The sequence below is a fragment of the Bos grunniens genome, chromosome 20 (assembly GCF_055505025.1).
Source record: "Bos grunniens cultivar Pamir isolate PY7600 chromosome 20, Bosgru_T2T1.0, whole genome shotgun sequence".
In the NCBI taxonomy this organism is placed as follows: Eukaryota; Metazoa; Chordata; class Mammalia; order Artiodactyla; family Bovidae; genus Bos; species Bos grunniens.
The window spans coordinates 40,038,420-40,064,220 of record NC_141184.1 but is presented as its reverse complement, the minus strand read 5'-3'; the positions used below and the strand labels follow the sequence as shown (position 1 = coordinate 40,064,220).

Genomic DNA, 25,801 nt, shown 5'->3' with positions numbered 1-25,801 from the left:
TGATTAGGCAAAAGTGATTTGTTTTTGAAATTCTGTCAAATCCATCTTCCTTGATGTTGTTATAAGCCTCTCAAAAGATTTTTGAAAACAAACATTTAACAAAGGGTTGAGAATCATTGTTAGATCATTGTTTGAAGAATTTTTAATTGAATTTAGCTTTCTATGCCAAGTTTAATACGCATGTAAGAATGTTTAAAGTTGACACATTTTTGGCCCCCAATCACTTAATGATGGAACCATTTCTAAATATTCATTTGTAAACAGTCCTGCTATAGATTAATTTTTTCAAAGGCAGTTACACTTGGCCACCATTGGCTGACATTTCATCAGTTATGATAGTTTTTCATTAAACTTTTTAATGTTTCTGAACTTGTACAAGGGTAGAAGTGACAGCTCTGCTACTTTTTTGCTACTTTTTTATTGCTGATTTGTGCTTGCATTATTAGTATTATTGTCAAACATATTTTATTTCTTAAAGCTACTGTCCAGTTTGAAAGGATTATTTTGATTGTAAGTAGCTGCTGCTGCTGCTGTTAAGTTGCTTCAGTCGTGTCCGACTCTGTGCGACCCCATAGACGGCAGCCCACCAGGCTCCTCCGTCCCTGGGATTCTCCAGGCAAGAACACTGGAGTGGGTTGCCATTTCCTTCTCTAATGCATAAAAGTGAAAAGTGAAAGTGAAGTGGCTCAGTCGTGTCTGACTCTTCACGATCCCATGACTGTAGCCTACCAGGCTCCTCCGCCCATGGGATTTTCCAGGCAAGAGTACTGGACTGGGTTGCCATTTCCTTCTCCAGTACATGACTGACTACTTTTAATAAAAAATAAGCATTAATAGGAATTGTGTTGTTTTCTTTCTGCATCTCAATGGATCATCTTTTACACAGCCCATAAGCACCTACTGAAAAGACTGATGGATGAGAGTAAAGGGAGGTATCATTTCTCTCATAGTGGCTGAAGAAACTCTTAAGCTTAGAGGGCAACTGATTCAGTAACTCAATAATGCAGTCAAGACACCATATCCTTCTAGTCTTTTCTTGCTGCTCTCCTCAATGCTGTCATCACTTTCAGGTTGAAAGCAAACAGTCTGCAACAATTTCAGGCATTATATGCAGACTTAACAACAACCAGAATAACAGTTTTTTGGGAGAGAGGAAAATATTTCAGAAGCCCTCCCTTGGAATTGGGGTGTAACTAGCTTCTCCCGAGGCATATGATCACGTGGATTAAGAATGAATCTTAGAAAAAAAGTCAGGTTTATATTAAGAAAAGGAAATAGTTTCTGGGGAGGCAGACATTTACAACCACTGTAACCTTGATAAGCAAATTATCCATACAATCTTGAGAATCAAACAGATCAAAGAGAAGAAAGATAGGTAGTTCACATCTATCATGTTGGGCAAAACCTGTAGGAGCACTGGACAAATGAAATCAGTGAATCACTATTTCTTCCTGAGAGGCAGCATAGGATATCCATTTTTCAGAAATGGATTATTAAAAGATCTGTACTACCATGTCTGTGAAAATATAATATTCTTGACTATGGTAGATATTTGATAACCTCTTATAAAGCAATATGTTTAACATGTTTATAATTATAATCAACTTTCTGGAACTTCAAAGTATTTAATGTTAATCTCTGGTAGATGTTTTATTTGAACAAAATCCTAGAAAGGGTTAAACTCCTGGAAAGAGTTGAATCCTGTAAAGGATTATGAACAGATACATTAAAAAAAATGCAGCTAGGTGTCATATTTAGTCAGAGAAAGGAAAAGTTTTTCTGAGCCCTTTGCACTGAGATGGAAAAATGAAAGCCCAAACCAGGTGTGGGATAGGGATCAAATACTGGGAAAAAATGAGCAGGATGCTAGAACTAAGCCAAGCAAAAACCTATGGGACATACCGTGATCAGACATCTGCAGGAAAAAATTTAAAAAAAGATATTGGAGATGATATGGCTCCCTATCTACTACCCTTCTTGATCTCCAGAACAGCTCTTAGTGGTGTATCAACATGGAAATGAATCCTTTATGTACTGCAGAAGCTGTTCGGCAGTTTAAGTGTGAAGTCTTCTGATCCAATTCCTATATTTGTTTCATTAACACTTGAGGAAATATTTTAAGGTAAACCAATGGGGGAAAAGTAAAAACTAATAGTAGTTCTTAAAAGACTATAAGGAATAACACATCAAATAAATACCACAAAAGGTCAGTATTGTATCTCCCCTATATATGTAAAGTAGTTTCATTATGAGAAAAGCAGAGGACTAAGATAAAAAATTCTTATTGTTTGGTGTCAGTTTTATGAGATCTTGGAGGCAATTTAGTTTAAACTCTAATATAGTGGAGGAAGACCCTAGGAGAAGGGATAAGCTACCCACTCCAGTATTCTTGGGCTTCCCTTGTGGCTCAGCTGGTAAAGAATCTACCTGCAATGCGGAAGACCTGGGTTCAATCCCTGGGTTGGGAAGATCCCCTGGAGAAGGGAAAGGCTACCCACTCCAGTATTTTGGCCTGGAGAATTCCATGGACTGTATGGTGATGGGGTCGCAAAGAGTGGGACATGACTGAGTGACTTTTATTAATTAATTAATTATAGTAGAGGAAAATGCCACTAACATTGCACTGTAGCTAAATTAAAGCAAGACAAAACACTTGGTTGCCTTGTTTTCTCAATGGTGGCTGAAGATGTTGGCTTAATTTACACAAATAAAAACCTTACTCAATGACAGAAATTAAATAGTAAACTAAACTATCTCTGAGGTTTGAACAGAATACTCATGAAGTAATTACTCATAATACCCATCCTTTAAAACTGAACACAAGGTTATTAAAGACCAAGAATACTACTGGGAATAAATATACTTCTAACCTTTCTAAAGTAATAAAGAGAATTATTATAATCAACTATAAAACCCTGACGTTTTTGTCAGAATATGACTGAATTGTTCTATTCAGCATGACATTTCTTATTTTACAATAATTTAGGAAGATATTATTGAGTAGTAAGGAATCCTGCTCTTAGCTGATAAATTTAACAAGATCAGATTAAGAGAAGATTACTGTCAGCAATGTAAAAACTTTCTATTCTTAAAGATGCTTAAATACAACCTTTTTTTTTAGATTTTACTTTTTTTCTAACTTACCCTTCAAATTATGTTGATATTCAATGGTATGCTGTAGCCCTTTTATCATATCATGAAGAGTAGCACATTCTAAAACATAAAAGACAAATCTATTTGAATATTTACTTTCTTTTTGGAATTATTATCTCAAAGTTAAAAAATACTTAAAATAATATTTAATTGACAATTATGAGACTTAATAAAGCAACCAGGTATCTCAAAATAAGTCATATAATACACTTTTTTTTTTTACATTGAAGGGTAATTGCTTTATAGAATTTTGTGGTTTTCTGTCATACATCAATAAGGACCAGCCATTGGTACACACATCCCCTCCCTCCCAAGCCTCCCTCCCATCTCCCTCCCCTTACCACCCTTCAGCCTGTCACAGAGCCCTTGTTTGAGTTCCCCGAGTCAGACAGCAAATTCCCATTGGCTATCTATTTTACATATGGTATTGTAAATTTCCATTTTATCCTCTCCACACACCTCCCCTTCTCAGTCCTCCCCTCCTCTATGTCCGTAGGTTTGTTCTCTATCTCTGTTTCTCCATTGCTGCCCTAAAAATAAATTCATCAAAGCCATCTTTTTAGATTCCATATATATATGTGTCAATATACAATATTTCTCTTTTCTCTTTCTGACTTACTTTGTATGATAGGCACTAGGTTCGTCCACCTCATTAGAACTGACTCAAATGCGTTCCTTTTTATGACTGAGTAGTATTCCACTGTATACATGTACCACAGCTTCTTTATCCTTTCATCTGTAGACGAACATCTAGGTTGCTTCCATGTTCTAGCTATTGTAAATAGTGCTGCAATGAACATTGGGGTACATGTGTCTTTTTCAATTTTTTTTTCCTTAGGGTGTATGCCTAGGAGTGGGATTGCTGGATCATACGGTGGTTTTATTCCTAGCTCTTTAAGGAATCTCCATACCATCTTCCATAGTGGTTGTATCAGTTTATATTCCCACCAGCAATGCAAGAGTGTTCCCTCTTCTCCACACCCTCTCCAGCATTTATTGGTAGATTTTTTTATGATGGCCATTCTGACTGGTGTGAGGTGGTATCTCATTGTAGTTTTGATTTGTATTTCTCTTAATAATGAGTGATGTTAAATATCTTTTCATGTGCTTGTTAGCCATCTGTAATAAACACTTTTTAAATCAGTCTTTAAGTCAAATGCACTCCATGATTTAGTTATGAGTTTTCTAAGGCATGAAAAACCCAGTAAAGTAGGGATTCCCTCTATGTGCCTTTAGCAACAGCTACCCTAGAAATAAGGCACATTTGGATATGTCTGGAGAACTGTGAGGCACGTACCCAAGTGGCTTTTCCATAAAAACATTCCAAGGAAAGAGAGTCAGAACATTCCAAGGAAAGAGAGTCAAGGAAAATGAAGTTTTATTCAAAGATAGTCAGAGCTGGTGAACAAGTGTCATTTGGGAGAAGATAAGGCTTTTCTTCCTCATTGTCCTCTAACCTGTCCTCTTGCCTGAGTCCTAGGACAAGGGAGTAGCGACAAAGAGTAAAAACTCAATGTGTTGGGTTACAAGGCATCAGCAACTTTGGTGCCAATGTCTTCTTGAATAATGGGAGAATTCTGTGCAATCAAGCCCGAAATGTGCAAATAAGCTTTCAGTATGTATATTCTTGGTATCACCGGCAACAGCTAAACATTTGAAGCGGGGCAACAGTGGTGGAGACTTCTGTAACTTTAAGCAGCCCTTGGCTGTAAGCTTCAGGATAGCAGGGGCTATCTTCTGTCTTGTTTAACATTTCTCCCTAGTACTTAGAAGAGTTGTGGTCCATAATAGTCATTTCCTAAATATTTTTTAAGTGATTTGATTGACAGGCATTATAACGGTAAGGAGTAAATGGAGAAACAGTGGTATAAGAATAATAACACACTGCTATTTTAAATGCTTTGCAACTATTCATTTAACCCTTTTAACTCTATGACATTGATTCTAGTATTTGCCTCATTTTTACATATCAGGAAATTGACACATAGAAGTTTAGCAAATTGTCCAAACTCACACTTAAAAGTAGTAGATGGTAGAGCTACAACATGAACTCAAGCAGTCCAGCACTAACGCCAATGATTCTAACTACTTTAATATACCAAGAAGATCGGCGTAGGATCACTTCTTCAGACTAATCTGAATAGGTGAGAGGCCCTGGAAAGAGGGCAGGAATAGAGCCAGAGAAAGACTTAGTGATAGTTATTGCTATCACATTTTTACTATAAGTTTGAGAAACCCAGGTTGCACCAGTTTAAGTTTACAATTATAGTAGCTAAATATATAATGATGAAAACTTCACAAAGAGTAACAGTATTTTTAAAAAGAAAGATTAGGCAATTTTGTTCTTATGTGCTTGGCTTAATGGTTATTAAACATTGAACCTTATTCTCTTTCTTTCAGTTTTAGAGACCTACAGTGGATATTCAGCCACTGTGCATTAGTGTGACATACTTTTATCTAACAGTAAAAAGTTGTCTAGGTACATTAAAGTACATTATTGAATATTTACCCTGTCAGGCATTACATTAAGTACATTATAAACATTATAATCAGTATTCAAACTGATGCTGAGAAATTGGCATCATTATCTTGATTTCACAAAAGGAGGAAGTCACCCATAGATATCTGGTAACTTAACAAAGATTCCATAGTACATGTGTAGGTCTAGGTTTGAACACAGGTTTTTCACATTTTAAATCCTGTGCTCTTAATTCAAGACTTCCTCAGGAATTGTATAACATGCTGATGAAACCTTGAAATTTGGAATCAAAAGAACTGGATTAGAGTTTTTTTCTTCTTTACTTTGTAACTATGACGCTCTGGGTAATGTACTTTTCTCCTATATTAGGTTGTTCTGACAACCAAATGAAAAAATATACTTTCTAAGTTCATTCACAGATATTTAACATTGTTACTGTTTCTCTCCTCTGTGTCCCACAATTTGTATATATTACTTTTATCCATTGTTCACATTACATTTTAGTTAGATGGTTTCTCCCACTAGACAGTGAACTCTTTCAGGTAAAGATATTTATTTTGATAATCCTTACTTCTAATGTTGCCAGGAGCCCGAGAGACATTCCACTCATGACAAAGGTCATGAGGAAGGAGGCTCGGCATACACAAAGGTGGGATCGAGCCTCAGGAGTCCCCCCGGATATTCTCGAGCATCTACCCCCCAAAAAACCAGAGTCTGCCTACTTTATTGCTTTGTGCTCTCACCTCTGACTTTACTGGGGGCTGTCCCCCACCACCATCTCGCTCTCTCTGTCAAAGAGTTAACTTACAGCTCCAATTAATAAAGTTCCTGGGCAACTAGGAGTGTTTAAATCCAAACCCCTCAGATAGCTCTCTAACTCGCCTGACAAGTTTACCCGGACTCCTACAGCTATGCATACGATTGTTTACAGTCTCCCAGCCTCGAGAGGCACAGGAAGCTTAAGATATTCAAATAGTTTAGAGCCTCTCAGAGAGTTAGAAACTGTCAGAATAAAACTAGTAAAAGATTTCATTGATGAGCCAATGCTTGTTGCCAAGTTTCCACATCCCCTGTATTGTATCCTTGAATGTGTATTAATTAATATAGTTTGTATGTAGAAAAAATAAGTAGTGGCCTTGGTGTTAGTAACTTTAGACCCTTAAGGTAATAAATTCTTTCCTTTGTTGTAAACCCATTACACATCCGCCCTATAGGAATGCAATTTTATCTTCGGAAGATGGCGCCAAACCTTAAAATAATTACTCTTAGAGAAAATAAGTCTTTGTTGATAAGTCCTTGTCAAGAGTCATAAAATGTTAATAAGCCTTCTGGCCAGAAGATGATGTAAATCACCTAAACCATTTGTATACGATAAATTTGCAGGAAAGAAACCCTGGTTTTTGATAAGGATCAAAAACTGCTGACTTTGCATCCCCTATTATCCTCTATGTGTAACTTAGGGTATATAAGCCCCTGTTAAAAATACAGCTACGGGCCTTGCTCACCAACGCTTGGTCTCCCCATGTCATTCTTCCCCTTAACTTCCAGCTGAGTCTCCATCTGGAGCATGGATATCCTCTGCGACCATTTATTTGCCTGGGCTTCTAAGACCCACTTGAGAAGGTGTCTAAGGTGGGGCACCTTCCGCTATTCGAGAGGGCGCCTGCGGCCTCCGTGGTCAGAGCTAACCTGGTGTCACGGGTTATATTGATTTTCCGCGTAAACCAAGCTACTCAGCTTCTTTTCTCCACTGAATTTTCCTACTGAGCTATCCTCATTCTATTACTCTTTATATCTTTGATAAATAAATAAATAAATAGGTCGCCTAAGCCGTCTCTCCTTCGAATACCCTGGATCAGCCGGGGCTGGACCTCGGCATAATGTGATGACTATTTCATAAGTGTTCAATAGTTTTTGTATTTATTAACTAAATGAGAGAACCAATGCTGTGAGGGGAGAGTTCAAAACTTCCCATTTTCAGTTAGAGGTCCTATAACTCAGTCTCCATGTACTTCAACTACATTAATAGAAATGAAAGTATTCGGTAGAAGTTAAAAGCTTTATGCAAGTACAAGGTTCTACTCCTCCTTTTTCCCACTCTACCTCCCCTATCGCCAACTCAAAGTTCCCACCATCCTTCATTTTGTTCTGTTGCTGAGTCCTAGTAACAGAATGATGGTTAAATGACAACTGACATTACCTACTTCGTGTATATTACTGTATTAGCTGCTGCAATTAAAAATGGAGGCACAGATCCTGCCATCACTTGTCCTTGCACCTTTAGAAGCACGAATCCAGCATGCATGCTATGCTATACTATGCTAAGTCACTTCAGTCATGTCCGACTCTTCACGACCCCATGGACTGCAGCCCACCAGGCTCCTCCGTCCATGGGATTTTCCAGGCAAGAGTACTGGAGTGGGGTGCCATTGCCTTTAAAGTATGTTATCTCAGTAATTAGCAAATTGAAAACAGAACCCTGAAACTGAAAGTATACCGAATGTTTCCAAACTGTGTATTTTTAAATTTAGAACACAAGGTGGCTCTCTAAACACATTTTTTAAAACAGAAACTGGCTCAGTAAGGAATTTTACCTGGGTCTCTTGCATTGCATGCGGATTCTTTACTAAATGTGAGCCACCACGGAAGCCCCATAAAATAGAAGATCATTCATTATTTTAGAATAATAGCTTTTAATTCTCTTTGCAAAACTTCTCCTACGCATCATTTCTGTTGGACTTTACAGTACAATTTGAAGAACTATCCTATCCAATTCTTAAAAACTAGAGCTCAGAACATTAAGCTATCACTTATATTGTATAATTTAGTAAATCAGTGATTGTTTTAAGGTCAAATTTAGGCTCTACCATTATAAGCAATTTAGGTATTAATATCTATATCATAAATCAGTCGGAAATATTAAATAAAATGTGCATGAAAAGGCTTTTTTTTATAGTAGTTGATCTTCAATATCAATATTGTTACCATCTTGAGCTGGCAAAGGCATTGTTTATCTGATATCAAGTGAAGAAAATACAAAGATATCATGATTTACTTTTGAACAAGTCCAGTCACATACATGGTTTGCCCTTCCTAAGTGAATTAGTACGCACTTCGCTTTCTAAGAGATCATTCTCACTTGTTCTTTCACTTCTATCGTGTATTATTCAGAAAAAGGTCATTAGATTTAGAATAAGTATAACTAATTTTTAAGGAAGTATTTGATTATGTTTTTCAAATAATATACACACATGAGACACAAGTTTAGTGATAAGTGAATATCTTGACAATCTCTGCCCCAAAACTAACCAGTTTCCCTCCCCTCAAAGCAAACACTGTTACTAGGGCACTGTTTATCTTTCCAGGGATCTACAAATATACAGGGGGGAGGGTGTTTGTGCGTTAAAATATATTTTTTAAAAATGATAATACTCTGCTGTGTACATTATTATTTTCATTTACTATACGTGGGAGATTGAAAGTTATGACCAACCTAGATAGCATATTCAAAAGCAGAGATATTACTTTGCCAAGAAAGGTCCATCTAGACAAGGCTATGGTTTTCCAGTGGTCATGTATGGATGTGAGAGTTGGACTGTGAAGAAAGCTGAGCACCGAAGAATTGATGCTTTTGAACTGTGGTGTTCGAGAAGACTCTTGAGAGTCCCTTGGACTGCAAGGAGATCCAACCAGTCCATTCTGAAGGAGATCAGTCCTGGGTGTTCTTTGGAAGGAATGATGCTAAAGCTGAAGCTCCAGTACTTTGGCCACCTCATGCGACGAGTTGACTCATTGGAAAAGACTGATGCTGGGAGGGATTGGGGGCAGGAGGAGAAGGGGACGACAGAGGATGAGATGGCTAGATGGCATCACTGACTCGATGCACGTGAGTTTGAGTGAACTCCGGGAGTTGTTGATGGACAGGGAGGACTGGCATGCTGCAGTTCATGGGATCGCAAGGAGTCGGACATGACTGAGCGACTGAACTGAACTGATGCTATATCATATAAAGATACTTCATTCTTTTTGTCAGTTATATAGTAGTTCATTACAAAATACACCGTAATTTATTTAACCAGATATCCACTGATAGGTGTCACACTTGGAAAAGCTTTCTTCAGTCTTAAAAACATAAAAACAAAACTCCCTATATTCTCTTCTATTGTGGCTTCACTTTTTGACCTTTAATTAACTTTATTATTCAGAAAAGTTTTAGATGTATAGATGGGCTTCCCAGGTGGTGCTAATCTGCCTGCCAATGCAGGAGTCATAAGAGATGCTGGTTTGATCCCTGGGTTGGGAAGATCCTTTGGAGTATGAAACGGCAATCTGCTCCAGTATTCTTGCCTGGAAAATCCCATGGACAGAGGAGCTTAGCGGGCTACAGCCCATAGGGTTGCAAAGAGCCGGGCACGACTGAGCACAGATGTACAGAAAACTTGAGAAGATGCTACAGAGAGTTGTGAAATATCCTAAGCTAAGTTTCCCCTATTATTAATATCTTACTTTAGTACAGTATGTTTGTTACAATTAATGAACCAATGTTGATACATTATTATTAACTAAAATCTATATTTTACTTGGGCTTCCCAGATGGTACAGGTGGTAAAGAAACTGCCTGCCAATGGTCAGGAAGATCCCCTGGAGAAGGAAATGGTAACCTACTCCAGCATTCTTGCCTGGAGACTCTTTATGACAGAGGAGCCTGGTGGGCTGCAGTCTATAGGGTTGCACAGAGTCAGACACGACTGAAGCGACTTAGCACGCATGCATACTTTACTCTGATTTTCTTAATTTTTACCTAATATCCTTTCTCTATTCTCTGATGCCATCCACAATACCACATTACATTTAGTTGTCATGTCTTCTTCAGGTCCCCTTTGCTGTGACAGTTTCTCAGAGCTTTCTTGTTTTTGATGCACTTAAGTTTTTCAAACTACTGGCCAGGTCTTTTGTAGATATCCCTCTATGTGAATATGATGCTTATCTCATGATGAGATGAGGTTAGAGGGAGAAAAAACATAGAAGTAAAGTGCCATTTTCATCACATCATAGCACAGGTACCTACTATCAACATGACATCAAGCTGACCTTGATTTCGTGTTTTAAGTTGTGTATGTCAGATTTCCCCACTATATAATTACTCTTTATCAACCCCTTTTCCATTCAGTATATGTTTCACTATAGGACTGGAAAAGGTCAGTTTTCATTCCAATCCCAAAGAAAGGCAATGCCAAAGAATGCTCCAACTACCACACAATCGCACTCATCTCACACGCTAGTAAAGTAATGCTCAAAATTCTCCAAGCCAGGCTTCAGCAATATGTGAACCGTGAACTTCCTGATGTTCAAGCTGGTTTTAGAAAAGGCAGAGGAACCAGAGATCAAATTGCCAACATCCGCTGGATCATGGAAAAAGCAAGACAGTTCCAGAAAAACATCTATTTCTGCTTTATTGACTATGCCAAAGCCTTTGACTGTGTGGATCACAATAAACTGTGGAAAATTCTGAAAGAGATGGGAATACCAGACCACCTGATCTGCCTCTTGAGAAATTTGTATGCAGGTCAGGAAGCAACAGTTACAACTGGACATGGAACAACAGACTGGTTCCAAATAGGAAAAGGAGTTCGTCAAGGCTGTATATTGTCACCGTTTATTTAACTTATATGCAGAGTACATTATGAGAAATGCTGGACTGGAAGAAACACAAGCTGGACTCAAGATTGCTGGGAGAAATATCAATAACCTCAGATATGCAGATGACACCACCCTTATGGCAGAAAGTGAAGAGGAATTCAAAAGCCTCTTGATGAAAGTGAAAGTGGAGAGTGAAAAAGTTGGCTTAAAGCTCAACGTTCAAAAAACGAAGATCATGGCATCCGGTCCCACCACTTCATGGGAAATAGATGGGGAAACAGTGAAACAGTGTCAGACTTTATTTTTCTGGGCTCCAAAATCACTACAGATGGTGACTGCAGCCATAAAATTAAAAGACGCTTACTCCTTGGAAGGAAGGTTATGACCAACCTAGATAGCATATTGAAAAGCAGAGACACTACTTTGCCAACAAAGGTTTGTCTAGTCAAGGCGATGGTTTTTCCTGTGGTCATGTATGGATGTGAGAGTTGGACTGTGAAGAAGGCTGGGCACCGAAGAATTGATGCTTTTGAACTGTGGTGTTGGAGAAGACTCTTGAGAGTCCCTTGGACTGCAAGGAGATCCAACCAGTCCATTCTAAAGGAGATCAGCCCTGGGATTTCTTTGGAAAGAATGATGCTAAAGCTGAAACTCCAATACTTTGGCCACCTCACGCAGAGAGTTGACTCATTGGAAAAGACTCTGATGCTGGGAGGGATTGGGGTCAGGAGGAGAAGGGGACGACAGAGGATGAGATGGCTGGATGGCGTCACTGACTCGATGGACGTGAGTCTGAGTGAACTCCGGGAGTTGGTGATGGACAGGGAGGCCTGGCGTGCTGCGATTCATGGGGTCGCAAAGAATTGGACATGACTGAGCGACTTATCTGATCTGATCTGATAGTGAAAAAAATCATTGTACACAGCCCACACCTGATGAGTGCCGTGTTATATTTCCTTGAGGCCAAGTCATTTACATAAGCTATTTGGAATTCTGCAGAGATTTATCTCTTCACCCCATATATTTATTTATTCATTTATTTTTATGAATATGTACTCATGGATATACCTGGGGTTTTAATCTAATACTATTTTATTTTGTTGCTCAAATTGTTTCAGCTTTGGTCATTGAGTACTTTTTCACTTGAGTCCTGTATCTTTGACATACCCCATTATTATGCAGTTTTTTCCTTTTTGAGTACTTTATTTCCTGGTACTACAAGATGCTTTCGACTTATATATTTCTTGCCCCCGTCTTAGAATCAGCCATTTCTTCAAGAAGTCCTGGTTCCTTTTGTAATAAGATAGTATTAGAAACTTGGTGCTAGTTTTGCTTGTTGCTATGGATTATGTACCCTCTCAGTTGACATAACAAGGAAGTGTATGTATACGGCTTCTTTTTTTCTTTTCCTGATGCCCAGCACTTTATTAGTAAGGAGGCTTGGTCCACGAAAAGGGAGGCTGGAATGGACAGGACTAACATTCATCTAGGGGGATTTTCCTGGTCATCAGGTGGTTTCTCCATGCAGGTTTAGAGGAAATATGGATGAAACCCACACAGAGTGTATCACTGTGATTGGCAAACAGCAGAAGTAGGAGGGGAGCCCTAGGCATAGCTGGGTTCCTAGGACAGCAGTGTTTCCATGTTGGGCACAGATGCACCTTCCGGGAACTTCTCCAAGTTCCAGGCAACATGGCTGCAGCACACAGAGATCAAGTGATGAGCTTGGAATCTGTTGAAAACAGTGGTTGTCAGGGGGCCAGGGCAAGGCCTTCCACAGGAAGGTGCAGAGCAGATGCATCTGCGTGCCACTCACCATACACTTCTGGAAAAGTCTCTGAACTTGAGGGAACTCAGGCTCTCTTTGTACCTAGCGTTCTCCTGATGCCAGGAATGAGTTGCATGGGAAGACCAGCACTACCAGGCCTGGGGAGAAGTTGTCAGGTAGCTTGTTCAACTGAGTGTAGTCCCAGACCTTTGTGCTGCAGAGCAATGCCACTTTCTCAACGAGTAGCACCATGCCAGGCTGGGTGCCCAGGCTCCCACGCTCCCTGAGGGCTAACGGGTGCACAGAGAAGGGGCAGAGTAGACACAAGAAGGGATGGTGGCAGCTGGGAGCTGAGCAGAGCACGTGGCATGGATGTCTGAGAAGCGAGTGGGACTAGGACAGCATCTTTCTAACACTAAAATTTTTGACCCATCTGAAGTTTCTTCTGGTGTAACTGTGAGGCAGGAATTCAACTGTACTTCTTCCATGTGTTTGAAGGCCTGGACTGAGCCTTGGATTTGTCATTTCTTAGCTGACTGGATGCAGATAGATCACCCTCCTTTGTTTATGTTTCTTCATTATCAAAGTGGAATAATAACATCAGTCCTATCTATATAGTCTTTCAGGGCTATATTAAGGACAAAATGAAATGATAATCTGAAAAGTTCTATGTGAATTAAAAATATTTTACAAATGTAAAATTACTGTTATAGCAAAAAGCACACTCATTAGAATGATTGTTTCTACAGGTAGCAAAGAACTAACCTTGTTTCATTGCGACCTCTTTTGTTTGCATTACTCTTAATAAACAGTTAGCTTTTTCCAACTGCATATCCAGGATATTGTTCTTCCCACTGGATTCTATCATTTTCTATAGAAGAAACAGAATACATTTTATTACCAAATCAATGCCGCTATTTTGATTTTTTTTTAACCTAAGAATATGAAAGTATAAACCATTTAATACCTGAAAGTCTAATAATTAAGTTTGGCACACATTTTTAAATAAGTCAATTTCCTAATTTATCTTTAAAGAGTAACATAATAAAAAGTTAGAATAGGTGAATAGTTATAAAAAGTTATAAAAAGTAAAAATATGACCTAATTTGAACTCCCTTCTTTCCAACTATTCAACCTCCACTCCTAAAACTAACCATTCCTTATAAATATTTCCAAAATATTTTATGACTAAACAACTATAGGAAAGGGTCACATTATACTCTGTTCTGCACCTTGGATTTTCCACTTAGTACTGCTTTCTCAGAGATGATGGCATATAAGCATGTAAAAGTCTTACCTCATTCTTTTTAACAGCTGCATTGAGTTTCATTCACGAATTTAATTTATTTAAATAGTTCCCTATTGAGGAAAATTTGTGCTGTTCCCATTTTTTGCTATTACAGTCAATGAATAAATATTCTCAAACATATATCTTTGTGAATAATGTAATAACTGCCATGTACCCTTCAAACACCTTCAAAAATCATCAACTCATAACCTATCCTGTATAATCTGTACTTCTACCCATTCTCTATTCTCATTGCTTCTGAATTTATCTCAAAGCAACTCCTTGACACTATATTATTTCATTGATAAATATTATCATTTACATGCTTCTCTAAGAGATGACTCAAAAGTACAATCACAATACCATTATGACATTAAAAAAGAACAATATTTCTAATTTAAAATATCTAAGAATATGAGAGATAATCCCAAGTTAAGCTCCAAATGCTTTGTACCAGTTCTTCTCCCACCAAAGTGTTATTTCTTTCTCTCTCCTCTCTTTGGTCAGAATCACTTGGTTAAAAAAACACAAGTCCATTGTTGGAAAAAAGCTCATTATATGAAAATACCCATCATCATGAAAATTTTTTTAAGAGGGCAATACTACATTGTACAGAGGAAAAGAAGGAATAGAGAAGGATGATAAGAAAAAGAGAGAAAATAGAGGAAGGGATTATTCTTCCTCCTATTCCTATTTCACAAATCCACTTCCCAAATCTGATTTATCCACTTACATTTCTCAACAGATATTCCTACTCCTCTCCCAGGCAGAGGAGACAAAAAGCCTAGTATATACTTGGGGATATGGTCTGACATATAATTTGTGTAGAGTTTGGGAGGGGGACTTCAAACAGGTCTGCTTTTAGGCAAAAGAGAAAAGGGAACAGATAGAACAGGAAAGACTAAAAAGGAAATTAGTCATAAGAGTAAGAGATTGAAGATTGAATCTACTTCAATCCTTACTAAACCATTCTTGAGTTTATGGACATCCAGGGTATATACATATGTATTTCCCCTTTAACTTTAGCAAAAGTATATCAATTGTTTGCTCCCTTGCCCCCAAAACATTTTGATACTAGTATTAATGAGTTACAACCACATACGTTCTAAATACAGATTTTAAAAATGAGAGAGAAGGGGCTTAAAAAATACATTTCCATTATTTTTATCTTGCTTCTTTATATATATATATATATATATATTTTTTTTTTTCCTAACTCCCTCCATTGACAAAATCTGTTACACTTTCCCTTATATTCTACAATTGTTGGATATCTTTACATACCTTTTCTATCTGTGAAAAGTCATTTATAAGTTTGTCAAGATTCACACTGCTAATCTTTTTCATACATCCTTCGCTGTTTTGATTCATATCTAAACTAGTGAAGAGTAGATAGTGTTAAAACAAACAAACAAAATACAAAGCACTATAATAATGATAATAGTTCAAATACTAAAGTTCCTGTATTCCACTCATAGAGCACATACTTGAGCTCCATTGCACTCAAGAGAATTTTTATTATACCATTATTAACAACGATCAAATGAATTAAGGCTTCTCTACTCTTCTACACAGCCACTCCAGCCAAGTTTTCTCTAAACAAATCTATAATTAGTGCAATGATATGTGCATATGTAGAAATTATTTGTCCCTATTACACAAAAATTATGTCACCATTCATCACTCAGCTCTTTGCCATCAATATGACTGCATTTAAAATCTGATGCATTACTAAGTCTGATACATGGCTTTTAAATATAGCTACTCATTTCCAGTATTCTTGCCTGGAGAATTCCATGGACAGAGAAGCCTGGCATGCTACAGTCCACGGGGTTGCAAAGAGTTGGACACGACTGACTGACACTTGTATTTGTATGTATTCTCAATTTAAAGTATTTAAAATATTTAACTATCATGCCACAAATAATTTTTGCAGAATTTCTTGGTAGTCTGCTTGTTGCTAGGAATTGAATTATGTCTCCTTCAAAATTTGCATGTTGAAGCTCTAAATCCAACTGTGACTATATTTGTATATAGAATATTTAGGAGAATATTAAAGTTGAATGAAATCATACAGGTGTGGCCCTAATCTGATAAGACTGTGGCCTCATAAGAAGAGGAAGAGAGTGATTTTGTTCTCTCTCCACACATTCACACTGAGGACAGGCCCTGTGAGCACACAGTGAGGTGGTGGCTCTCTGAAACCCAAGGAGAGAGTCTTCACGAGGATCAACACTGATGTCACCTTAATTTTGGACTTCTCAGCTTCCAGAACTATGAGAAAATAAATTTCTGTTGTTTAAGCCACTGAGCCTGTAGTATTTTGTTATAGCAGCAGCCTGAGTAGACATATACAATTAATTTTCTTATTTTTTTTGGCTGGCAACCTGTTTGGTAAATAATGAACATAAGGAAATTAATATGCTTAAAGCAAGCACTAAGTATTTCTATTCTTTTATTTTACATAAGAGTACTTTGGGGTATAACCAACTAACTGCTGAAGTTAAGAATAAGAGTTCCAGTTTCAGTTCTATGGAATCAGTCATAAGACATTCTGCAGAATTCCAGAGGTAAGCTCATCTAGTTAGGATGGAAACTGACTTTTGCAAAACAGCAAGTATTTACACACGAGGGTGTGAGAATAGCTAAAAGAATCACGATTAAAACAATCTAAATGTATGAGATACTTGTCTTTAGACTTTTCCCTAGCAAACACGAAGGAGAAAATAAAAATGTGACATTTCAGTATTCTAGATTGAGGACAGTTCAGTTCAGTCGCTCAGTCGTGTCTGAGTCTTTGCGACCCCATGAATTGGCCTCCCTGTCCATCACCAACTCCCGAAGTTCACTCAAACTCATTGAGTTTGGTGATGCCACCCAGCCATCTCATCTTCTGTCATCCCCTTCTCCTTCTGCCCCAAATCCCTCCCAGCATCAGGGTCTTTTACAATGAGTCAACTGTTTGCCTGAGGTGGCCAAAGTATGGGAGTTTCAGCTTTAGCATCATTCCTTCCAAAGAACACCCAGGACTGATCTCCTTCAGAATGGACTTTTGTTGGTTCTCCTTGAAGTCCAAGGGACTCTCAAGAGTCTTCTCCAACACCACAGTTCAAAAGCATCAATTCTTCGGCACTCAGCTTTCTTCCCAGTCCAATTTTCACATCCATACATGACCACTGGAAAAACCATAGCCTTGACTAGACGGACCTTTGTTGGCAAAGTAATGTCTCTGCTTTTCAATATGCTATCTAGGTTGGTCATAACTTTCCTTCCAAGGAGTAAGTGTCTTTTAATTTCATGCAATCACCATCTGCAGTGATTTTGGAGCCCCCAAAAATAAAGTCAGCCACTGTTTCCACTGTTTCCCCATCTATTTCCCATGAAGTGATGGGACCGGATGCCATGATCTTCGTTTTCTGAACGTTGAGCTTTAAGCCAACTTTTTCACTCTCCTCTTTCACTTTCATCAAGAGGCTTTTGAGTTCCTCTTCACTTTCTGCCATAAGGGTGGTGTCATCTGCGTATCTGAGGTTATTGATATTTCTCCCGGCAATCTTCATTCCAGCTTGTGCTTCTTCCAGCCCAGCGTTTCTCATGATGTCCTCTGCATAGAAGTTAAATAAGCAGCCTTGACGAACTCCTTTTCCTATTTGGAACCAGTCTGTTGTTCCATGTCCAGTTGTAACTGTTGCTTCCTGACATGCATATAAGTTTCTCAAGAGGCAGGTCAGGTGGTCTGGTATTCCCATCTTTTTCAGAATTTTCCACAGTTTATTGTCATCCACACAGTCAAAGGCTTTGGCATAGTCCATAAAGCAGAAATAGATGTTTTTCTGGAACTCTCTTCCTTTTTCCATGATCCAGCTGATGTTGGCAATTTGATTTCTGGTTCCAACAGGGCATGTGCAAATGCCTGGTGTGTGACAGTGGCAGTGATAAGTAGTCCAAAGTAAAAGGTAAGTAAAATTCCTAAAGTAATTACTCAAAGTAATTTTGGGGACATATTGTTTAAAATGAGGTACTCCAAAACATAGACATTGTTTGACAATTTGTTACTTTATAAAGAAACCCCATTTCCTTCCTCTTTTTATTTTATACTGCATTAACAACTATTAGTGGTTTTAAGTTTGAATTTTAGCTGTGTATTTTCAGTTTACTGAATTATTATCCTCTGTATCACATATAGTAGTAAAACTCTAAAATAGTTAAAACTTGTTCCTTAAGACAGAAGACTAACTGTAATAGCATCCCATGATGCTATTAAAATATTTAAATGCAGTAAAATTCCTTTGGGGGCAAAATTTAGAAATCATCACAATATATATTTTTGTTTAATTTATAGGATAATCTGAAGTAATGATGAAAAATCTTTCCTCATAACTTTTTTCCTTAATTTCTAACTTAAAAATTTTTTTTATTGAAGTACAGATGATTTACAATGTTGAGTCATGCTCTGCTATGCAACAAAGTGACTCAGTTATGTACATATATTCTTTTCCATTATGGTTTATCACAGGATATTGAATATAGTTTCCTGTGCTATACAATAGAACTTTGTTCTTTGTCTTTTCTACATATAACAGTTTGCATCTGCTAATCCCAAACTCCTAGTCTTTCTCTCCCCTACCCTCCTCCCTCTTGGCAAACACAAGTCTATTCTCTATGCCTACAAGTCTGTTTCTTTTTTGTAGATAGGTTCATTTATGCCATATTTTAGATTCCACATACAAGTGATACTGTATGGTATTTCTATTTCTCCTTCTGACTTATTTCACTTAGTATTATACTTGCTAGTTGCATCCATGTTGCTGCAAATGGCATTAGTTCATTCTTTTTTATGGCCGAGTAGTATTTCATTGTGCATATGTACCACATCTTCTTTATCTATTCATCTATTGATAGACATTTAAGTTGTTTGCATCTTTTGGCTATTGTGAATGGTGTTGCTATGAACATAGGGGTTCACAGCAAGTATCTGAATTACAGTTTTGTCTGGGTATATGCCCAGGAGTGGGACTGCTAGATCATATAGTAACTCTACTTTTAGTTTTCTGAGGAAGCTCCACACTGTTTTCCATAGTTGCTGTAGGAATTTACATTCCTACAAAGAGTGTAGGAGGGTTCCCTTTTCTCCACAACCTCTTCAGCATTTGTTACTTGTAGACTTTTAAATGATGGCCATTCTGACCAGTGTGACTTGGTACCTCATTATAGCTTTGACCTACATCTTTTCATGTGTCTACCGGCCATCTGTATGTCTTCTCTGTAGTTCCTATCTTCTCTGTAGTTCCTAACATTTTAAATAAATAAAAGGTTTTACTACAGCTTTGTCTCAGAATCTGGCTCCTGAACTAAGTTTGTTTTACTTGAGCTTGATTTCTCCCAACTCTTTCCTCCTAATGAGAGCCTTGAGGTGCTTTTCCTCATAAAATCATCACTAATATTACACTGGCTAGCAACACATGCTATCACTTTTGTCACACTGGCCAAGCCATCTGATTGCTTCTAGATGTCTTCATTACCTCTCCTCCAATGCAGGAGGGACAAGAGCAAGATCTCTTCAGTTGGTACCGTCTTCTCACCCGGTGAACTAGGTCACAGGCTGCTGATTCAGTGATTGGCAAATTCTTGCTGAGAAGCCGGGACTGACTCCTGACCTCTACAACCCCAAATTCAACCACCCCCACAGTGGGCGGCAGCCCCATTTCCTTCTTGCCCTCGCCCCCACCCTGCTCAGGCCGGCCCTCCGCACCCCAGGATAGGTTTGTGTTATCTCCCCAACCCCCCTCTTCACCATACTGCGTGAATTCACGCTCAGTCCTGAGGCCTAGGGCTCCAGGTTTCCTCTCCCATTCTGGTGTCCCTAGGAGCTCAACTCTACAGCACGACAAAAATCCCCTGGGGTGGGAGAGGTGGCTGGGTCAAACTTCTGTCTCAAACCAGGATAGTGTTAAGAAGTGCTAAGTAAAGAATACCTGTGGAAAAGGAAATTTCGAATTCGCGGAGGAAAAGCCTGGAGCGTTACCTGTTGTCGCTCGCGGTTTCCACAGCCTCCCCACGCACAGCTTCTTCCTGGTACTGGTCCGGCCCTAACTGTTGTCCCCTGCTCAGGAAGCGTGTTCCCCCAACAATGGGCCCGCCCTTCTCCTAGTCCCCACTGAGCCTGCCCTTAGGGCCCCACCTCCAGCCTTACCTCCTTGGGCTTCTTAGGTATTTTCATGTAGATACTAGAATACGATTCAACACGTAGTGACTATCAGATCAATAATTATTTTCTGAGCAAATAATAAATCACGTTGGATTAAGTTGTGATTAATGAGTCACCACTACTGAATAAATAGTAATCCATGTTTATTCCAATAACATAAACTAGGCAATGGCACCCCACTCCAGTACTCTTGCCTGGAAAATCCCATGGATGGAGGAGTCTGGTAGGCTGCAGTCCATGGGGTCGCTAAGAGTCGGACACTACTGATCGACTTCACTTTCACTTTTCACTTTCATGCATTGGAGAAGGAAATGGCAACCCACTCCAGTGTTCTTGCCTGGAGAATCCCAGGGATGGGGGAGCCTGGTGGGCTGCCGTCTATGGGGTCGCACAGAGTCGGACACGACTGAAGCGACTTAGCAGCAGCAGCAGCAGGCTTATAAAAGTACCAGACACTGTGCTAGGTGATGGAGATGAAATCATGGATATAATACAGTCTGTGCAGTCTGGAGTCAGTTAATGGATATGATCTCCCTTCTACAGAGTTTTTGTCTTAGTAGCTCAGTGTTTAATGGCATGGGTTTTAGTGGATCCAAACCCCAACTCTTCTATTTACCAAGGGGGTGATCAGTGAGCAGATTCTAAATTCTACCTGCTTCAGTCTCTTTGTAAAAACAGACATTAGTTAATGCCTACTTTACGGGCTTTCTTGCTGTCTATGGGGTCGCACAGAGTAGGACACGACTAAAGTGACTTAGCAGCAGCTCATAAAGAAACTGCCCATCCCTGACTTCGGAAGATCGTCTGGAGAAGGTAATGGTTACCTGCTCCAGTATTCTTGTCTGGAGAATTCCATGGACAGAGGAGCCTGGCGGGAGACAGCGCATGGGGTTGCAGAGTTGGACAGGACTGAATGAGTAACACTGCAGGCTAAGGCCTACTTTATAGAGCTGTTGTAATGTTTAAATGAAATGATGTACTTTAAAAGTGTTTAATGTACTTCGTGCCAAAGGTTAAGTGTTAAAAGTATTAATTATTATAATTAAAAAAAATTGATAACCATTTGAAAGTGTATCCACTGCCATCTTTTCCCTGTCTACTTTTTTTTTTTGAGTGGGAGAGGGAAGATTTATTAATTTGATTTTTCTATGAACAAAATTGGCAAGCAGAAAAATGTAAAGTGTAACAGGATAAATAATACATTATTATCTGAAAGGTATTATAGCATGGTGGCAACAGAACTAGATCAAAGTGGGAAATATGTGGGTGGTGGGGGGGAACCTCTTCATGCTGCTGACCAGTTGGTAATCTTGGAAAGATTGGGATTCCCAAGTCTTTTTTTTTTCACTTTGAAATAAGGAAAGTGGACTAAATAACAGATAAAATTTTAAGATTTTAAATTTGTCTTATGATAAAACATAGCTCATCAAAATGTTTTGAAAATGTTATCTTCTCATGTTCTTTACTGTATTGATTTCACAAAATTCACATACACAAACACACACATAGTTTAATTTTTAGAGATCTTACAAGAGATGAAACTTCTGACTATCCAAGAGGCTTTCTTTGACATTAGTAACAACACAAAGGGATATTGAAAATGGCCTTTTGAATTGATGATTCAAAATAATTGTTGTTTTGTTAGTCACTCAATTGTGTTTGACTCTTTGCACCAGGCTCCTCAGTTCATGGGGTTCTCCAGGCAAAAATACTGGAGTGGGTTGCCATTTCCTTCTCCAGGGGATCTTCTGGACCCAGAGATCAAACCCAGGACTCCTGTTTGCATGCAGATTCTTTACCACTGAGCCATGAAGGAATCCAATTCAAAATAATAAATATGCAAATAATGTTCTGTGTTACTTATATTATTTATTGAGATGAACCCACTTCAAGACCCTCCTAAAATGTTATCTTCTCCATGAGGCATTCAGTGATTTTATCAATCATCAGTGACTTACTTTTCCTTGTTCTATGCTTTTATTACTTTTTTTCCATTACTTTGGATCATACTGGCCTTCCTTGGTATTTGTTAGGGCTGTTTGAATTGATATCTTATCTTTCCTGCTGCACTGTCTGCTCCTTGGAGAAAGAAACTCTGTGTTTGTGTGTGTATAATATTATATGTATGTATTTCTGTATTGTGCCAGCATAGTTAGAATAAATAGAAGAACCAACATGTCAGAAACAAATCATGAAAACCTGGCTTGATTCTTCTAGTTTGAAATGAGTCACAAGCTTCTCTTCCAGTTTGTATATGTTAGCATTTCTTTTTTTTTTGGAAAAAAATCCTGGTGAGTTAAAAATATATCTGTCGATGAGAAACTATATGAACTGCCCATGATTTCATTTAAAAAGGAAGTGCCTTTCACGGTTGTATTCATCAATACCATCTGGCTGAGAAACAGAAAGGACTCATTGAACATTTGCTCAGAAACTGCCTGGAAAACCATAAGAGAGAAATAACTTACATTATTATAAATGGTAACAAAGGGAGTAGAAAGAAACTAATGTTTGAATCTATTAAAAAGTGCCTTGATTTGGAAAATAAATGCAACTGAAGAAAATTGGAAGTTATCAATTAATGTATGTAAGGATCTTAAGATGAATGATACATTGATGTTTTTCTTGTAATAGACAACTTCATTTATTAATCCATTTAAAAATATTTAAGTTCTTTCAAGATATCAGCTACTAAGAGTCTAGGTGCTAGGGAGAGCAAGACAAATAAGACATTCTCCTTCTGCTTCAGAGCTTATAGTTTCATAAGACAGCCTTTTTAAGATCATCAGCACTAACTCATCTATTTGTTAAAAACAAAACAAAACAAAACATGTTGAGCACCAACCATGTTTGGGGATCTATGAGAACACTAGGAATAAACAAAACAGACATGGTTCCTGACCCCAGGGGACTTCCAGTGTAGAGAGGAAAATAGATAATCAACAAGTAAAGAGAAGAAGTGAAGTCGCTCAGTCGTGTCCAACTCTTTGCGACCCCATGGACTGTAGCCTACAATGCTCCTCTGTCCATGGGATTATTCAGGCAAGAGTACTGGAGTGGGTTGCCATTTCCTTCAACAAGTAAATAAATGATAAATAAAAATTATAATAAGTGGAAGGAAAGAAACACAAATCCATGATTTTGATTTAAAAAGTGAACAGAAGTTGCATTAAATATAGTGCACTATCATGAAGAATGTTTCAGAGCAGATAAGATGGAAGTAAGCCCCGAGGGATACATCAGAATGTTAGCTGGGGGCAACAGATAGATGCTGGGGTTGCTTTTATTTGCCCCTCCTGCACTCTTGGCACACTTCTCCATGCTGTTATCTCTGTATTTATCTGATTCCCATATTTCACTATCTGCTACTGAACCATCTTGTCCTGTCTTCAACTACAACTTTAGGTCCCAGTTCTGTGACTCCCTGGTTTTCAGCATTATTTTCAATAATTGGGTAAAAGACACTCTGTACAGGGTGTGTATAGGGTCTATGACCCCATGGAACTATGTTGGTTGGACCTCTCTCCTTCTCCATGTACAGAGAAGGATTTGGGCATGACTCCAGGATAAATCCTAAACCATGGAATATTTGGACTACTTTTCTTGAAACAATCATCCTTATATATGTAAATATTCCATCTTTCAACAGGCTTCTGTTAAAAGTAGAATCACATTGCTAACTGGGTAGAATTTGCATTTTTGTTTGAGGACAGAAAGTACAAATATTCTATTTACTCAGAAGAAACCAATACAGTTTAGACATGAGCATATGATGAAGGTGACTTATTTTTTGTGAAAATTAAGGAATCTAGCCAACTCTTGGTAGCTTGGTCTTCCATAGTTGGTTGGAGGTGACTATGGGGGTACTCTCAGTAGAAGTCAGATTTTTTTTTCTCAAATACAATTTTAAGTCTGCACAGGTACATAAACAAGTGATCCATGATGGCTTTAATGTCATAGCATGAATATTTAAAATGGATAACCAGTAAGGACCTACTGTGTAGCACAGGGAACTATGCTCAATGTTATGTGGCACCCTGGATAGCAGGGGAGTTTGGGGGAGAGTGGATACATGAATATGTATGGCTGAATCCCTTTGCTGTTCACCTGAGATTATCACAACATTGTTTGTTAATTGGCTATACCCCAATACAAAATAAAAACTTTAAAAAAGATAATATGTCATGAGTTTAATGGTTTAAGTCTAGAATATTCCTTTGCTCCTGAGAACATCAACTTTTTCATAACATACCTTCTTAGTGATAACTTGATTGTGGGTCAAGGGAATAAATAAACTGTTAGGTATCCATGGGGTTGCAAAGAGCTGGACACAACTGAGCGACTAAGCACAGCACAACACAGCTTCAATCCTGGCTTTGCACCTATGAGCTGTGTGATTCTAGGCAACTCAGTTTCTCTCTCTACCCCTTAGTTTTATAATTTTCAAATGAGAACAAACTTCTGAAGATCATGGAAGGGATAAAATGAAATATTATATCTTATCAGGGCAGGCTTAGAGTAGGCCACAGGTATTTGTTGAATGACTTGGTGAATCAATGAACAATGTTAGTTTCTGAATCAATAAACTATTGTGGTGTAATAAACTACTCTAAAGCTTAGTGGTTTGAAACAAACATTTATTTACCTAATGCCATTTCTGCTTAGAAATTTAGACTGAGCTCAGTGAGCAGTTTTTCTGGTCTTACCTGGGTTTGCTTATGAACTTTGGGTCAGCTGTGGATCAAGGAAGTGCTGTAAGTGGCTTTGTTGGTCATGATTGGGCTCTCGCATCCTGGGATAGGAGTTGGGATGACTTTTCACTCTGTCACTTGGCCTCTCATCCTCAAGCAGGCTTAGTCAGGCTTATTCTTAGGGAGTGTCAGGTTTTCAGGACAGAAGCAGTTGTATGCAAGGCTGTCTAGAAGGCAAGGCTCAATACTGCCCCCAGTGACTTCCGCACCATTATATTGGCCAAAGTGCATTACAGGGCCACCCAGATAGAAGTAGTGAAGGAACAGATTCCACTTCTTGATGACGCCAATTTTGAACAGGATAAATAAAGGGAAGGTAATATTGTCATTTTGCCCCCCCCCAAAAAAAAATAAATAAAAGAGATTATCTTTAGGTACGCCTGTCAAAATAACATTGTTACAGAATGCATACTTCAGTAAAGGGGAAAAAATGGCCTGTTGTATATAATGGTTAAGTATAAACCCAATAAAATTTGGAGGACATCTGACAAATGATTTTTGTGTTAGAAAAATT

The 25,801-nt window shown here is 38.3% G+C and overlaps 1 protein-coding gene and 1 long non-coding RNA gene across 4 annotated transcripts in view; one reads left to right on the top strand and one right to left on the bottom strand.

The window, feature by feature from the left end:
• Positions 1-20,408, bottom strand: part of CCDC152 (coiled-coil domain containing 152) — a 40,845-nt gene extending 20,437 nt beyond the window's left edge. For 2 of the 3 annotated variants that reach the window (XM_086361591.1, XM_086361593.1), the window contains exons 1-4: positions 20,354-20,408; positions 15,613-15,706; positions 13,806-13,911; positions 3,145-3,213 (exon numbers count right to left, since the gene is read on the bottom strand). In XM_086361591.1, coding sequence (XP_086217717.1) covers positions 3,145-3,213; positions 13,806-13,911; positions 15,613-15,699 — 262 coding nt within the window. In that variant the 5' untranslated portion in view covers positions 15,700-15,706; positions 20,354-20,408. The remainder of the gene's footprint in view (positions 1-3,144; positions 3,214-13,805; positions 13,912-15,612; positions 15,707-20,353) is intronic. The other variant, XM_086361592.1, reaches the window with a different exon arrangement.
• LOC147350285 (uncharacterized) overlaps positions 1-25,801 on the top strand; it is a 171,460-nt gene that overhangs the window by 15,404 nt on the left and 130,255 nt on the right. The window lies entirely within an intron of this gene.